Below are 17,387 nucleotides of genomic sequence, written 5' to 3'. Positions count from 1 at the left end.
AGAGGAGTCTGGTGGGCTACAGTCCACAGGGTCACAAAGAGTCGGACACGACCGAGCTTGCACACTCATCTATATTCAGGACGTGACTCTGTGTCAATCATTTGTCACAAGTATCCTCTCTCATTTCCGGTTTATATTTTCACTTTAAAAAATTATTTATTTCTAATGGAAGGATAATTGCTTTACAGTCTTTCCGCTGTCTTAAGTAGTGATAAGTTGATTCTCATTTTTCATGAAGTCAAATCATCAATCTTTGCTGTAGTCTCTGGGCTTCATCACATATAAGAAAGCTTTCCCCACACATCACTCCCAGTTCTCTTCTATTTGTCTGTTTTGTCTTGCACATTCAGAGTTACAATCCACCTGGAACTGGTCTGGGGAGTAGCATGGGGTAGGGGTCACTTGGGACTTCCCTGGTGGCTCAGATGGTAAAGAATCTGCCTGTAATGAGGGAGACCTGGGTTGGGAAGATCCCCTGGAGGAGGGCACGGCAACCCACTCCAGTATTCTTGCCCAGAGAATCCCCAGGGACAGAGGAGCCTTGCAGGCTGCAGTCCAGGGGGTTGCAAGGACTTGGACATGACTGAGTGACTAAGCACAACACAGGGGTCACTTGACTTTTCCCCTTTAGGGTACCCCATTGGCCCAGCATCACTTATGGAAAAGACAGCCCTCCTCCACTATTCTAAGTAGGCTTGGCAATTTTTTTGTTAAAGGGTCACACAGTTAAATATTTTAGACACTGCAGGTCATGAAGCAAAGTGGATGATATTAATTTAAGTGCTTATACAACCATTTGAAATTGCAGTAACCATTCTTACCTTGCAGGTATCAGGAGACAGGTGGCAGGTCAGATGTGACCTGCAAGCTGCAGTTTACTGGCCTCTGCCATCCAGCGCCACTCATAAAAAATCCAGTGTTGACACCGTGTGTATTTGACAAGGTAAATCAAATCATTTATGTGAAGTGGGTGAATTTTGTTGTATAAAAGTTAAACCTCCATGAAGATGAAAGTGAAAGTGAGTCACTCAGTTGTATCCCACTCTTTGCGACTCCATGAACTATATAGTCCATGGAATTCTCCAGGCCAGAATACTGGAGTGGCCTTTCCCTTCTCCAGGGGATCTTCCCAACCCAGGGATAAAATGCAGATCTCCTGCACTGGAGGAGGATTCTTTACCAGCTGAGCCACAAGGGAAGCCCAAGAATGCTGGAGTGGGTAGCCTATCCCTTCTCCAGTGGATCTTCCTGACCCAGGAATTGAACTGGGGTCTCCTGCATTGAAGACGGATTCTTTACCAACTGAGCTATCAGGGAAGCCTTCCATGAAGATAAGACTTTCCAAAATGTTAAATATTTTTTCTGGGTTATTCTGTTCCATTTGTTTGATCTCAAACAGCACCATCTAATGACTGTAGTTCAGTGGCTCTCAGATGGGGCTCCTGGGGAACATCTGGTGATGACATGAGACAGCTTTGTTGCAAACAGGGGTGGTGGGGTGCTGCTAGCATCTGGAGGGGGGCAAGGGATGCTGGCAAACATCCCACAGTGCACAGGGCTGCCCCACATCAGAGATGATATGGCCCCAGATGCCAGCAGTGGTGAGGTTGAGAAACTGGTGTGGTTTATTTGGAGTCTTGATGTCTGAAACACCTGGTCTTGCCATTTTTGTGTCATTCTAGGTTATTCCTGCATGTGTGCTCAGTCATTCAGCTGTGTCCAACTCTTTGAGACCCCATGGACTGTAGCCCACCAGGCTTATCTGTCTATTCTCTAGGCAAGAATACTGGAGTGGGTTGCCAAGCCCTCCTCTAGGGGATCTTCCCGAACCAGGGATCGAACCTATGTCTCCTGCGTCTCCTTCATTGTAGGCAGATTCCACTTAGCCACCAGGGAAGCCCTTTGTATTTCTGTTTAAAAATTTAAAGTCAGCTCTTAGCCTTTCTATAGAAAAGCAAAGAAAAAATATGTTGGATTTTTGCTGGGATTGTGTTAAATCTGTAGAAACCTTTGGGTAGAATTGACATCACCATAACATTAAGCCTCTTATGAACAGGGTGTATCCCTCTATTTTCAAAGATCTTTAAGTGTTCTCAGTAATATGGAAGGAATTCCCTGGTCATCCAGTGGTTAGGACTTCATGCCCTCACTGCCAAGGAGTTGGATTCAATCCCTGGTGTGAGAACTAAAATCCCACAAGCTGCAGAGTGCAGCCAAAGAGAAAAAAATTGCTCTCAGTAACATGTAAGGGTCTTGTATAATTAATGCTATTGTAATCGGTGTCTGGTTCAGATTTTATTTTCTAACTATTCCTGGTCTGTTGTTCAGTCGCTCAGTCATGTCCAACTCTTTCGACCCCAGGTACTGCAGCATGCCAGGCTTCCCTGCCCTTCACTATCTCCTGCAGTCTGTAGAGATGCAATTGCTTTTACATTCAGCATCCTTGCTAACATCATTCACTAATTCCAATAAATTAGCCACAGATTATTTTGGATTTTCTACATTCACAATTATACCAGCTACACATAATGCTAGTTCTATTTATTCTGATTTCTTTTTCTTGCCTAAACTCACTGGCTTGAAGCTCTGGTGTGTGATTTGAGAGTGTCATTGTCCTATTTTTGAAGTCAAGGAAGGCTTTGAGTATTCCAGCTGTAGTTCAGATGTTTGCTATAGATACTCTTTGTGAGATTAAGAATGGTTTATTTTCCTCATTTGCTGAACAGTTTCATCTTGAATGGAAGTTAAATTTAACAATTACTCTTTAGATGATCATGTGATGTTTATTCCATTTTGCATTACTTGGATTAATGTTTAAGTGTTAAACCAAATCTTGATTTCTTGATACAGACAAATGTGGCCATTGTTTATCCCATGTAAACACGGGTGGATTCATGTGTGTTTAAAGTTTGCTTAGGATTTTTTCCCATCTATTCTGAGTGGACAGGTATGTAACGATCCTCGCTCTCACTGTTCTTTCAAGGTCCTTGCTGGCTTTGGGAAAAGTTCCTGTTGGTTTCAACATGGTCCCCATTTGGTTGGGGAAGCCATCACTCTTGTAGGATGAGTTTTAACTACTTATAGCTTGGGTAAAACTTACCAGTGGAGCCATCGTGGTGAGAGTAATTTTTTGTGTGTGATAAAAATCTGAACTAAAACTTTATTCACAATAATAAAACAGTTCAGATGTTCCTTTCATGTTAATTTTGGTAAATTTTATATTCTAGAATGCTACCTATTCTATCTTTGTTTTCAAGTATATTGGTATAAATTGTATATAATGTCCTCAAGTAATCTTTCTAATGTCTGTGTGATTGGCCATGAAGTTCTCTTGTCATTCTAGATAGGAATTATTTTCAGGTTTTTTCTTAGTCTACAGTTTAGTAGTTAAAATACTAAACTGAGCTGACTTCTGTCTTTGTTGATTCTATTGTTTTCTATTTCGTTCTATTCTCCTCTTTGTTTTATTATTTCCTTCTTTCTACTTTGTATTTCATTTCCCATTTTTATAATTTCTTGAGATAAGTGTTAAAATTGCTGATTTTCTGCATTCTTCTAATATATGTATTTAAGGCTAAACATTTCCATCTAGCATGACTTCAGTGATTAATACATCCCAACTAGTTTTATTACTCAGTTCAAAATATTCTCCCATTTCCATGTGATTTATTTTCTACCCAAGGGTTAATAGGAAGGCATTTACTTAACTTCCAAATCTATGGGGATTTTTCAGTAATTTTCTTTTTTATTGATTTCTAGTTTAATTGCTCTGTGGTAAGAAGAACAGAAACTACATTTTGATTCTAAACTTCTGAAGCGTTTTGAAGTTTGCTTGAAGTCTGGCTGATTTTTGTAAATATTCTCAGTATACTTGTAAACAATCTGTATTTACCAGCAGTTGGTTTCTGTGCTTTATGTACATTTCACCAAGGTCAGACTTCTTAAATTCTGTGCTCCTAATTTTCTATTTCCTTACTGATATTTTGTCTGCATGTTCCATGGTTTACTCACAGATGTTAGTTAAAATTTACCATTAATTTCATACTTGTTTATTTGCCTGATATTTCCCTGCCCCCATGCTTTTACTTCAAGCTTTTCTGTATCCTTACACTTTTTAGATGTATCTTTTGTAAGCTGCATGGTGGCGGTTTAGTCGTTAAGTCGTGTCCTACTCTTGTGACTCCATGGACTGTAGGTCCCTTGGCCTGTGGCCTGCCTGGCACCCCTCTGTCCATGGAATTCTTCAGGCTAGAATACTGGAGTGGGTTGCCATTTCCTTCTCCAGGGGATCTTCCTGACCCAGGAATCGAACCAAGGTCTCCTGCATTGCAGGCAAATTCTTTACTGACTGAGCTATAAGGGAAGCCCTGTAAGCTGCATATGGATAGATTTTGAAAAACATATTGTCAGTTTGTTTTTTTCCAAGTACAAGAGTTAATCTATTTTTAATGATTAAAATTAATAATATAATTGTAAATCTACCCCATGGGTCTTTGATTATCATCTGCTTTTCCTCTTAATTTTTAGTTATCTTATTTTGTTCCTCCATCATTTTCAGTCGAGTGCTAGAAATTGTATACAAAAGAAGACATATATAATTTGAGGTCTGGCTTGATACCTTCTACTGGAGAAGACTGACATTTGCTCCTGGCAGGTGACTAAGGACACCAGCCGACTGGATCACCTTAATCCATTTACACAGAGTGACATTGTTCAAAGGTTGGCACTGTCTTTGTAAGGGTGCATCAGCCGGTGTCCCACACCGGCCCTCCTCCCTGTCCTCCCAGGCACCACCCTGGTGAGGACCCAGTGGCCAAGATGAGCAAAGGACTCAGAGGGCTGGGACCATGCCAATGACAGCAATAAGATCTACTATTTTTCACCTCTTTGGGGACAATGTTCTCATAGAGTCTGCACTCTGCCTGACCTCACATCATTCCACATAATCCTCTTAACAACCCTTGGGTGGGATGTAGGCAGGGTTGCTGTCCCATTTTCCAGAGTAATAAGCCTCAGAGAGGTTGTATGCTTGTCCCAGAACATCAGCCGGTAAGCTGGAGGAGCTTGATCCAAACAGACAATCCAGGGCAGCCAGGCTCTGTTGTGATGCTGGGCTCAGCTGTGCCTAGAAAGTCCCGTATTTACTCCTTTTCAGAACATCAGTTCTCCCATGCAGCAAGAGACTGCAGTCACACTGCTCAGCTTCCCCACCTGTAAAGCGGGGACAGTGACAGCGCCCACTTCTGGAGATGTTGTGAGGATCGATGTTGGGCACACTTAGGGGAGGGTCCTAGAAAGTCAGGGCAGGGCTCTTTGGGTTTGAAGATAAGAAGCATGGAGCCCTTAGCAACGAAGGTGATGGGAAATAAACAGGGAAGGACCGGGTCAGGTGGGTGGCAGGGACTGTGCCCACTGCCTACACGGTCACGTATCATCTGTTCAGGGTGCGACCCCATAGTCACCCCATGGATGCCCTTAACCTGGGACGTGGAATCTGCAGATCAGGTGCTTCTCGGCCCCGCCTGCCATGGGGTTGGAGGTGCACGCATCCTGGGGATTGTCTAATTGCAGTCACCTTCTTGGAAGATCAGGGGATTAACTGCCTCAGAAATCACTTCATTAACATGCTTGACAAAAGGTGTCATTATGTTTTTAATTAGTGCCTTTTATCTGAGGCCGTCCATGGGCTTTAGAGAGCCCTGCTCCTTGCCCACAAGGCACCGTTTCTGCATTGCAATTGCAATCAAGATGTAAGCCTTCCACTGCTGCCCTTGGCTTGGCCCTGGCAGGGAGGGGCCCCCACAAGGGCCATGTTGCCCACCATGCCGTGGCTGGTCATGATCACTCAGGAAGGGATGGAAAACCACATCCATCTCAGGATTTTCAACATCCTCAAGGTGAGACTCACAGTCTCAGGGGCACCCCTGTTAGAAGTGTGTTTTAATACCTAGCTAGTTCAGCACACCCCCGAGGGCACTCAAGATGTTGTGGGTGAAGGTGTCAGCCCACCTCCCAGTCTAAGGCTAACCACTAAGTCACTGATTTTCTAACCTAAATCACCTCCTAGTGGTTTAACAGTATGGTTTACAAATAAGACAAAAATGAAACACAGTCCCAGTTTTCCAAAGTGAGTTCCTCAGAACACCTGCCTTGATAGATTTCCCGTAAAGAAGGTTTCTTAGTCAAATAGGTTTGGGGAAACTTACAGACTCTGTCCCACTGGGGTTTGCTGAGCACTTTAGTCCTGTGAGGTTCTGGACAAATCTACACAAAGTCATCCTGTCAATCTGGTCTAACCTTCCATTTTTCTGTGGGCCCTTCTTGAGGGAATACCCCTGGATGCTGTCCCTGACGGCCTGTCCTGCTTTAACCGGTGCTCTTCTTTTCTAGTGAACCACGTGCATATCATAACACCAACGGCCTCAAGGCCTCCCAACGGGTCCACCTTCATGTAGATGGACATGCAGCTGGACCCACCATGCGGGTCCTCTGGGCCGCAATTTCTCTGCTGACCTAGCAGCCCCCAGCCTGAGGCCAACACAGCTGTTGAGACACAGGCCAAGGTAAGCAGAGCTGACCCCCTCAGACTTGGGAAACCTAACATGGGCATTTCCGGGGGCTGAGGGCTCTGGACCTGGAGTCTTGGGGCACACGGGGCCGTGAGGTCTTTCAGGATGGGGGGGCAGTTGGGGGAAGGTGAATTCACCGCTCCCATCCTGTCAACACAGCCATGCAGCTAAGTTAGAGGGGAAGTCAGAGGGAGGGCTGGGGGCCTGGGGCCATGGGGTGGTGTGTGTCTGTGAAGTGTGCCCTCCCTCTCCTCCCTCCTCCTGTTCCTCCCCCTCCCCTCTCTCTGAATCAGTGGCACACCAGCTGCCCTGCCTGCCTTGCATGGCCCGCCATGTGGCCTCTGTCTTACTTCTCGTTCCTCTAGGCTTCAGGAGCCCCCAGCCTGGGGGGCTACAAGCTTAGGCAGGAGAGGTGCCCAGTGAGAAATGGAGCCATGAGGCCCTTGTTCACAAAGGAACTGACCGTCACGGTGGTGATGACCGTGCACCAAGCTGATGGGGGCTTGTGGGCAGCCCTGCCTGGGAAGGTGGGAGGTCAGGGGTCGCCCCCAAGGTCCGTGCCATCCACTCAGGTGTCTGCCTTTGCCAACCAGGCTCCGCTCAGCCACCTGAAGAGGAAAGACATGTGCCCAGCCCCTCCCTGTGTGCAGTCATGCCTTACCTTGTGTCCTGAGTGCGTGGATGAGGTCTGGGCCACCAGCAGCCGCACTGCGGCATCCCAGCGCTCAGCCGTCTGGTGGTCCCATGCAGTCACGGTGAAGGCCACCTGCTCGGAGGGGATGCGCAGCTCCCGGGCGGCGAAGACCGTCCCGTCGGCCCCGACCTTGAAGTCCATGCTATTGGTCTCATAGTGCATTCCCTTGGTCCCCAGGCAGCTGCTGAACTTGACTGCAAGAGAAGGGGGATAAGGTCAGGGTGAGTGGGGAAAGCCTGGTGGGCAGGCACCTGCTCAGAGCTTATGTTCAGCTGTGGTCCTCGGTCTCTAATATGGTCGAGAAAGTGGTTATTTAACTGATTGCTTGGCCTTCAGGTACTGAGTTTTATCTTTCTGTGTGTGTGCTTAGTTGTGTCTGAGTCCGCAACCCCATGGACTGTATGCAGCCCTCCAGGCTGCTCTGTCCAGGGGATTCTCTGAGCAAGAATACTGGAGTGGGATGCCATTTCCTCTTCCAGGGATCCTCCCGACCCAGGGAACAAACCTGCCTCTCTTGCATTGTAGGTGGATTCTTTGTCACTGAACCTCCAGGGAAATCAAGGGATTTTTATCTCTACCTCCTGGGAATCAGCTGATGCCTTAGAAAAAGGAACAACAGCAAAACACAAGGAACTTGCTTCATTCTCTCTGAAGCATAGCTGTTCTCATCTCTGCAAACACATCCCCCTCTCCCCCACTTAACTACCCCCTCTGGGCTCAACTGGAGTCTGAGTTGAGGGGGGAGGATTCAGCAGATTCTCTAGTGACCTTGGGCAGCTGGAGCTTTCTCATGACCTGGAAGCAGGCGTATAAGGTGGACGGTCTAATAACACCAAACATCCATTAGGCACCTCCTGTGACTCCATCGCCGGACCACTTGTGCCCCCCTGCCCCTCCTTGCAGGAGAAGACATAGCGGAAGCTGCCTGTTGCCTGGGACCACATCAGGGCCTTTTTATCCATGTACTTCTGTAGCTGCCACCTGAAGCCATGGTAAATTACGAGGCACCCCCAGCCAGTGTCACATTCTGCTGATGAAAGTAACGGATAAAGTTACCTAGCATTTATAAAAATGTGGGTATCTCAGCAATTATGGTGGGAGGATTGGTTTTTTAAGCAATTTCACTGTCACAGCTTACATGATTTAATTACTATTTATTCTAGAAACTAAAAAAAGCTCCTCACTGTTAGTTCTGATAAAGTGTTTCCCCCGGGTTCACCTTTTATTGTTGGCTGCCTTGAAATAATAAATAACATGAATGTTCCCTCGTTTCAAATACTTCACTCCAGACATCTCCCCAGTCACCGACACCTCCCACTCATGGGTTTAATACAAAAGTGCTCTTCAGTGTGAGGGAGCCAGGCGTCTCCATGTGTGCCGACTCCAGGGTTCACAGACGAGGTCCTTGGGTGGAAGAGGGCAACCAAGGTGGCGAGTGGGTTGAGGCTCCAGGGAAATGCCCCCCGGGGAGGGAATAGTCCCATTCTTTTCCAAGTGACAGGAGAATGCTAGACTGCTTTCATTGTACCATCGCCCAAAGGTATACAAATTAAAGTCAGCAACAAACTGAGTGGATCAATCATTTCTGACGCTCAGTTTTCTTTGACAAAGATAAAATGACAATGCTGTGATTGCTGGAGATTAGCACAAAGTACAGAAAGAAGCCCTTTGTTCTCTGAAAGCAAATTTCTAATATCACTAATGGGACTGGACAGCAGCGGGGAGTTTGCATTTCTTCAGGATTAAGTGATGGTGTCGCTGTATTTTTTTTTTTTTTTAATTAGTGCAGAGCTTTGGCGGCATTTGAGGGAAGTGTGGACATAGATGTCAGAGAAAAAAATCACCTGCGTAGGTGCTGCCCAATAGGAAGGTTGGGGCACCGTCACAGGAGCAGGGACCTTGCAGGGGTTGGACATCCTCTGTGGATGGGAGACCCTCAGGACAATGAAGATGGCACTACCAGACGCGCTCTACAGTGATAAAGCCAGCCTCTCCACTCAGGTGCCTTTAAGAACATTTCAGCCCCGGGGTCTGACTGCTGCTGCTGCTGCTAAGTCACTTCAGTCGTGTCCGACTCTGTGTGACCCCACAGACGGAAGCCCACCAGGCTCCCCCGTCCCTGGGATTCTCCAGGCAAGAACACTGGAGTGGGTTGCCATTTCCTTCTCCAACATGTGAAAGTGAAGTCGCTCAGTCGTGTCCGACCTTTAGCGACCCCACGGACTGCAGCCTACCAGGCTCCTCCATCCATGGGATTTTCTAGGCAAGAGTACTGGAGTGGCTTGCCATTGCCTTCTCCGCGGGGTCTGACTAGGACCTTCCAATCCTGAGGAGGCACAGGGGCTTTGAGACAACACAGAACTGGCCTCTGGCTGGTGTCACCACAGGCTGGCTGATCAGCTCCACCCAATGGCTCATTTCACCGCCTTGTCTGAGACTCCGAGCCCATGTCAGTGAGGCGGCGGGAGCTGGAACGTGTCTGTGGGAAGTTAGGGGCTGTTCCGAGCGCACGCAGAGTCAGAGAGCTGGCTTTTCAGAAGGAGGAGAGTTCGGGACAGTGCCTTCCTGGGCACTGCTGGGTGACCGTCTCTCTGTCAAACGGAAAGATCAGGAAGGCTTGTTCTTTGTGATACCAAGGGCATTCATGACACTTTAGCTCTGAATAAATGAGCTTCCACCTGAAACCCTAAGAAATGTGGGATTAGATTTCTCAACATGCAACACTGCTCAGGTTACAAACACTACATCTTGTCATAAAAATGGGAAGTGAGCTCTTGGTGGGTGGGGGAGGGGGCAGACTCCCCTGAAACACATCTGGGGTCTTGGGCAGGAGCTGCTGCTTCACCCAGGAGCCCATTTGTAATTTCCTGGAGAGTTGCTCAAGGCGGTTGCCTCTTTATTGGCGGCTGGGAAGCTCAGAGTTGGCGCTGTAGACGGGAGCTAACCGAGCAGAGGCATTTACCACCCTCAGCATATCCTGCCCAATTTTCTCTCTTTGCTTCCTCTTCAACCTACTTCCCTTCTCTTGTTCCTTTTCATTTTGGGGTCTACCTCCTCTTTGCAGGTAAAGTCCTTCTCTTTTAGGGGTCAGAAGCTGCCAGGCCGTTGCACGCCCATGGACTCTTCTTGGGCCAGGCCGGGTGCTGTGACCCCAGCATGAGTGTCCGAGAATGTCCTTCAGCCTCGTGGGAAGAAAACACCTGTGCAGAGTCACAGGCACTGGGGTCATGACCTCCTCCAGGCTCCACTGGAGAAACCTGCCTGGAGAGGTGACAGCACCTCCTTCTGTCCGTGGCTGGGGTGTAGCCTCCCCCAGGTGCTCGCTCCCCGCAACCCAGATTGGCCACACATCTCCGAGGCCTGGTAATTGCTTCCATTAGTTCTAAACAAACTCGACAAGAGGCAGAAGGATTCCTGAGAGAAATCAGGTCCAGTTGATGAAACATGCACAGTCATAGCCCCGCTGCCTCTGTCCCCTTGGAGGTGTGGTGGGCTGTGGGAGGCCGGGTGGTCCCTGGGGAGGACTCGGCCACACACCCAAGGACAGGACTGGGGTTGGGGGGGTGATGTGTGTGCCCCTGCTGGGATGCCAGGGTGTGGAGGGCCTGTGTGGGGTGTAGCTGAACTCTGCAGTCGCGCCCACCCTGGCAAGCCTCCTGGGGATGCACCTGGGACCCTGGGTCTGTGACCCGACCAGCAGTGGGCGCTCTGAGCACCGGCCTTTGGGAGCAGCAGCAAAGGGTGAACCAGGCATGGCAAGACAGAGGCTGGAAGAACCCAGCTCATCTTACATCCCGGCATCCCGGCATGTCACCCATCCGAGGAGATGGGGAGAAAAGGCACTGGCCAAAGTCACACAAGGTCATTCACTGCACAAACATATTCAAGGGACCGTGGTGCCTGGCTCTGGGAATCTACCTAGGAACACCTAGAGTGAAGGTTCCAGGTCAGAAATGACTGGGAAATGGCAGTGTGGATGGTGGAGTCTAACAGAAGGCCGGCCAGGCTGGGGGCCCCCGGGTGGGGAGCCCTGCGGGAGGTGTGGGGTCAGCCAGCCCTTGACATTCTGACCATCTTACATGACTGGGAGCCTAGGTCCCCTTCCCCAGCTGGCCTGGCCCCCCAGAGCCTGCCTCTCCCTTTAGACTGGATACCATTTCCAAGCCCTCTTTATTTTGAGAACAGACACCTGCCAGCATCCACTCTACTCCTGAAATGTAACTTGATGCTGAGAAGGCCCAGCATTTACAGGAGCAGCAGCACTGTCAATGGCTATTTGAGAAGCACATGCAAGAACCCAAAACCCAGGAAACTGTCCAGTTGGACACGATGGGAAAGGCTGAACACCAGGAAATTCAAGAAGAGCAGGTTTTCATTTTCTAGGGGCCTCCCCTCCCTGACCCTCACCAGGAAGCTAGGAAAATGAAGTGGAGGCTGATGGGCACCCTGGGTTGGTTGGCCTCGGGCTGGGACGAAAGGCAGGGATGCACCCAGCCAGCCATCTGTCACTGAGGCGTGTTTTCCTTCGTGCTGTGTACATGTTAGTCTCCGTTTGTCATCCTAGTGGTGTCCCAGCCAACAGGCCCACTGTGGGTCCACTGAGTTATTGCTGGAATCTCTGTGGCCTCCCCCGCCCCAGGGCGGCCTGCATTCTGCCCACCCCTGGAAGGGCCCTGGCCCTTGGAGAAGGCAGCTGCACACACAGAGCTCCCATGGGAAGTGCCATCTATCCATCTGTTTGTGTGGATTTACAGATGCCTCAGTCAGCAAGAAGCACATCCCTGCCAGATGGAGCTCAGGGTGGGGGTGGGTCATCATACGGGGTGTGGCTTCCAGGGGTTGGGGGGTGGGGGGCTCTGAGTGAAGGAAGGGGCCCGGTTCTGAGAGAGCCCGACCCAGACGCACAGTGGGGAGTGCTTTCCCAGGATGAGGACCTGGTGCCTCTGCCAAGCTCCAGGGATGAAAGGGTCCCCAGGAGGCCTGGGCTGGGGAGGGCTTCCAGGCATGCAGCACGTGCAAAAATGGGGGAAGGGCGGACTCTCAAGGACTGAGAGCCGGGTAGTGGGAGTGGGCTGCCGGGTAAACCAGCGTCAGAACAAGCACACAGGAAGGTGCTCAGCCATTGAGGTGACCTGTTAGTAGTAAAGAACCCACCTGCCAATGCACGAGACCTAAGAGAAGCGGGTTTGATCCCCAGGTCAGGAAGATCCCCTGGAGGAGGGCATAGCAACCCACACCAGTATTCTTGCCTGGAGAATCAAATGGACAGAGGAGATTGGTGGGTTACGGTCTGGGGGTCGCAAAGAGTTGGACACGACTGAAGTGATGGAGTACACACGCAGCACACAGGGAAGAGAAAGCTCCCCCCGACTCTGGGGGCTTCCAGGAAGGCCCAGTGGCCTTTGCGGCTGAGGGGGTGTCCTGAGTGGACGTGACACCCTCTCCTGGAGCCAACGTTGAGAGAGGGTCACAGCCTTTCCCAGCCAGACAAACACCCAGTGAACTGAGTTAGAGGCCCACTGCTGTGACTTCAGAGGTGCGGCCTCAAAGTTTAGTTACAGTGGATCATAGTATCCCCTGTACCCACTGCACACGTGTCTGCTTGCGGGAGAGGAACTCAAGAGCCAGGGAAAAATGGAGAAAATGATAAAAAGAGTGATGAATCCAGGAACGGCTTCTGCAAGTAGGTGATTCACCACCCACCCAGCAAGGATGATGTGTAGGGAGGCCCTCCGTGGTGGGGGCGGGGGGCAGAGAGGAGACTGGCAGTGCCTGCACAACCTCAGGACTCCCTGCTCCCTTGTCCTGGGGGCCCCTGAGGGAGTCTCTCGTGGGTCATCCACTGAGCGTGGCTGTGTCCCTGTGGGGTCTCCCATTATCCTTCAGAGTGCTGCCTGCTGACTGGGGGCCCCCAAGAGACCGTCACCATTGTCATTGCCCATCCGGAGGGCTGGAGCTGCAGCCATCGGACACAGATGCAGACAAGTGGTGGCCAGTGGCTGGGGAGTGTCTGTCAGTACATATGGGGTCTCCTTTGGGGGATGATAAGTGTTGGAACTAGGGAGAGGCAATGGCTGCTTCACACTCAAATGTACTGTTACTGGATTGTCGCTCACGTTAATGGTGAAATTCATGGTGTATGAATTCACTGCGAAGCAGTTTCCAGGGCCTCCTGGCTGCTGGAGGGACCAGGAGAAGGGTCTCTCTGCTTCCTGACCCTGGAGACTCCAGTCCCCCAGGCCCCGCATGCCCAGAGCTCTACAAAGCCTCCCTGTAAACAGCTGTGCCCCAGGACCCCAGCGCCCCTCCTCAGGGCCCCTCGCCTCCTGGCCCAAGCACGGGTCAGAGAGAGAGGAGGGTGGGGTGAGGGGATGCTGCCCTCATTGGAGAAGCTGGGAGAAGGGGAGCGTACACCTGAGCCCTGAAGCCTTCATGAAGGGAGCGTCTAGGCTGCCAGCCTGGAAGCCACCTGCGTGCATGACTGTGTGTCCACGTTCCGGGTACCATGCCCTACCAAGAACCCGCGATGGCATCCCCGTGTCACCAGCATGTCTGAGGGGTGTCTCAAACCTCTAGGATGTCAGGACTGGAACACGCCCCAGAAGCCATCTATCCCACCCCTCATTTTATCAACAAGCAAACTGCTCTTGCTGGGAGAAGATGACACTGTGGAATGCACTCATTCACTCCAGGAGTTCCACAGATCCTCCCCGAGCCCGGTGCTACCTGGGCCCCCAGTCGTTACAGATGCCAGCGTTTCCCATCCGGGCCCCGGGTACTTTTACAGTGTAGCTAACCAACACCCCAAACACAAGGCACCTGTAATGTTTTAGCTGGTGCACATCTCACAGGTCAAAACTGCACATTCTGCAAGCTGGACTCAGCAGTGTGGGGCCCTGGTTCTGGTGAGTCCAAGCTGCTCCGTGTGTGCTGCCCCATAATTAGGCCCTGGACTAAACAGCAGAGACCCGCTCCTTTTCTTTTTCCAGGATGGTGCAAAACCCTTTCTTAGGAGAATTTTCCCTCCCCCATGCCTATCTTGCTGGCTCGCAGCAGACAGGTGCAGCCATGCTTATCCACAGCATCTGCTGAGAATGCTCGGCACCCACGAAAGGAGGCCCGGCAGTCCCCCAACCAGGAGGGTTTCGTTTAACTCCCTACCCTCATCATTTTCAATTGCTCGCTCTCTGAGAGGAAGGGGGCGCTAGTGTGCTAGGAACCGGCGACCCCCGATCTGCTTCCTTGTCCGCACCGGCGCCAGCGTGGGCAGCGGGCTGCGACTCCCGGAGTCTGCCGTGCTGGAGACGTGAGCTGCGGTTATGAGACCTCTAGTTTTATTATTTTTCTTGTTAGTTGAGTTGAGAAAGATCAAATGAGCCAGAGGTGAGCTTGTAGCTGGGCCTGTGCTGAGGAGTAAATATGTTTGCCTCCCTCCTCCCTCCCTCCTTCCTCCCTCCTTCCCTCCATCACCTGCTGCACCTGCTCAAGTGGCTGCCAACCCCGAGGTGTCCTGTGTGTGCAAGGGTGTCCCCAGGGGCCACCCAAGCTGCCCCATGGTCTCCCTCCCTGTGGTCTGAGGCTTAGCCACCCGGGCCTGTTCTATCCCACCCCGCACCCCCTTCGCTTCCCTCCACTCTGTGCAGGGGTGCTCTCTCCTGCCCAGGGACCGCCCCCCTTCAGGACTCCCTGTTCCCCAGGATAGGGGGGGACCATCCTTTGTGTCCCCAAAGCCACTGCCCTGCTCATGTGGCTCCAACCAATTATGTCAAGTATGCTGGGCCCCCAGGCATGAGGCCTGCCTTCCTCACTGTGAATTCCAGCACCTGCCGTGGGGTTCCTCTAAATGCTGTTGGAATAAATGCACGAGTTCCATTCCCCTTAGCTTCAAAAATGAGAATCCAGGGATACACCAAGTCATGACAAGATGTGGAGGAAACGTAAACACATGTTATAGTGAGAGCAGCCAGTCTGAACTGGCTGTGTGAGTCCAATGGCACGGCACTCTGGAAAAGGAAAGCCTATGGAGACAGTGAACAATCAGGGGCTGAAATTTACTGATGGTCCAGTGGTCAAGACTGCCTTCCAATACAGAGGGTGTGGGTTCAATCCCTGGCCAGGGAACTAGATCCCACATGCTACAACTAAGAGTTCTCATGCCACAGTGAATACCTGGCACAGCCAAATACGTACATAAATAAAAACAAATATTTTTTTAAAAAATCAGGGGGTGCCAGCAGTTGGAGGAAGAGAAGGATGAACAGGAAAGGAGCAAAAAGGATTTTTCATGTGGAGGAGATACTCTGATGCTGTAATGGCAGACATGTGTCATCACACATTGGTCCAAACCCAAAGGACGCACAGCACCAGGAAGGAACCTAAGGTTGGCTATGGGCTGGGTGATGGGAGGCGTCAGTGCAGGTTCAGCCACCGTAACCATGTCTGGCACTAGTTGTAATAAGTGACAGTGAAAGTGTTGCTGCTCAGTCGTGTCTGACTCTTTGTGTCCCCATGGACTGTAGCCTGCCAAGCTCTGTCCATGGAATTCTCCAGGCAACAATACTGGAGTGGGTTGCCCTTTCCTTCTCCAGGGGATCTTCCGGACCCAGGGATTGAACCCAGGTCTCCCACATTGCAGGCAGATTCTTTACCTTCAGAGCCACCAGGGAAACCCCTAGTTGTAACAATGTCCTGCACTAATTGTAACAACAAGAGGTGTTAATAGCAGGGGAGACTGCAGGGAGGAGCGGGGGTCTGGAACTTTACTTTCTGCTCTATTTCCCCATGAACCTAAAACTTCTCTAAAATATAAAGTCTACTAAAAAGTGGATATTCACTCTCTGTCAGACACTTCTTCTCCAGGGGAAACACTGTCTCAGGGATGTTAAAAATCCCATTTTAAAACAAAACACCAAAACCTCTCTGATGCCATTTCGTCTATGGCAGGCAACGTGAAACCTGCCTCTCCCTCGGGTTTCTTTTATAATGAATCTAGTGCAGCAATCAAGCTACCCCGACTTCATATCCTTTTTTCTCTCCAGGAAACATCAGTGGAAGTGGCAACAAGCATGTGCCCTGGTCTGGGTGACTGTGTTTTCCAGTGTGACCTCCACCCCAGTACTGCTTTGATGAGCTCCTGGGGTCCTAAGTGAGGATTCACACACCTCGTGAATCTGGGGATGCTGGTGGGAGAGGCAGAGCTTGTCTCTCCACGCACTGCCCAACACAGCTGGGACTGCATCACAAGGCTTCAGTTTCAGAACAGTTCTGAGCCCAAGTAGGAGGGGTATTTCTCTAGGTTGTGGGACTAATTAACAGTCCTTTGTTGAGGAAGACAGAGGTGCAGGTGTCTCAGGAGACAGAGAGCTTGGGGAGGTGGGGGAAGGCAGCACCGAGGAAGGTTATTTACACAGATGTTCCTTCTGCAGCGGTCGTCAGAACTGAGGTCTGAGCTCCTTGTTAGTAAATCCCACTGATGCCCCATCAGAATGGAGCCCGAGGCTCTTAAGTTGGGGGGTCCTTTGATGAAAGAGGTAGTCCCAACCTTGATGAAAGAGGAGGTTGGCGGTCCTTCTGCCTGCACTCACAGGGAGCCAGCACGGGTGACGCTGGTGAATCTGGCCACAGACCTGCCGATTGGCCTGCCGAGTGCCAGGTGTGGGAGATGCCCAGCTCACAGCCGGAGGACAGCATGATGAATGACTGACCATGTCCGTGTCATTCCCATGCTTAGAGATTTGGGCCGTGAGGGATGTTCTTCCCCCAAGAGCCCAGTGTCACTGGAAGGGAGAAGGGCCCTGTGGTCCATATCTGATCTCGAGAATGTCGGAGCCTTGCTAATAGCAAAGGATGTTGGGGGGTGCTCCAGAAATTGGGAGTTGACCCTAGGGGCATGACCCTGCCCAGATTTTTTGCTCTCTCATCAAGATTCCTGAGTCCATTTGATTCTTTGGAAAAACTGAGGTGGTTTTTTACTGTTAAGAGGAGAAGTCTATGGGACTTTCCCTGGTGGTCCACTGGCTAACAATCCATGCTGTTAATGCAAGAGGCCTGGTTTGATCTCTGGTCAGGGAACTAGATATCACATGCTGCAACTATGAGTTCGAATGCCACAACTAAAAATTCTG

The 17,387-nt window shown here is 50.4% G+C and overlaps 1 protein-coding gene across 1 annotated transcript in view; it reads right to left on the bottom strand.

Moving 5' to 3' along the window:
- Positions 1-17,387, bottom strand: part of CDH4 (cadherin 4) — a 484,021-nt gene that overhangs the window by 125,802 nt on the left and 340,832 nt on the right. Inside the window, exon 3 of the mRNA XM_055433932.2 lies at positions 7,231-7,457. Within this exon, the coding sequence (XP_055289907.2) occupies positions 7,231-7,457 (227 nt within the window). The remainder of the gene's footprint in view (positions 1-7,230; positions 7,458-17,387) is intronic.

The sequence above is a fragment of the Moschus berezovskii genome, chromosome 15 (assembly GCF_049115385.1).
Source record: "Moschus berezovskii isolate FMDL1 chromosome 15, NW_MosBer_1.0, whole genome shotgun sequence".
Taxonomy (NCBI): Eukaryota; Metazoa; Chordata; class Mammalia; order Artiodactyla; family Moschidae; genus Moschus; species Moschus berezovskii.
This window is presented reverse-complemented; position numbering and strand designations above follow the sequence as displayed.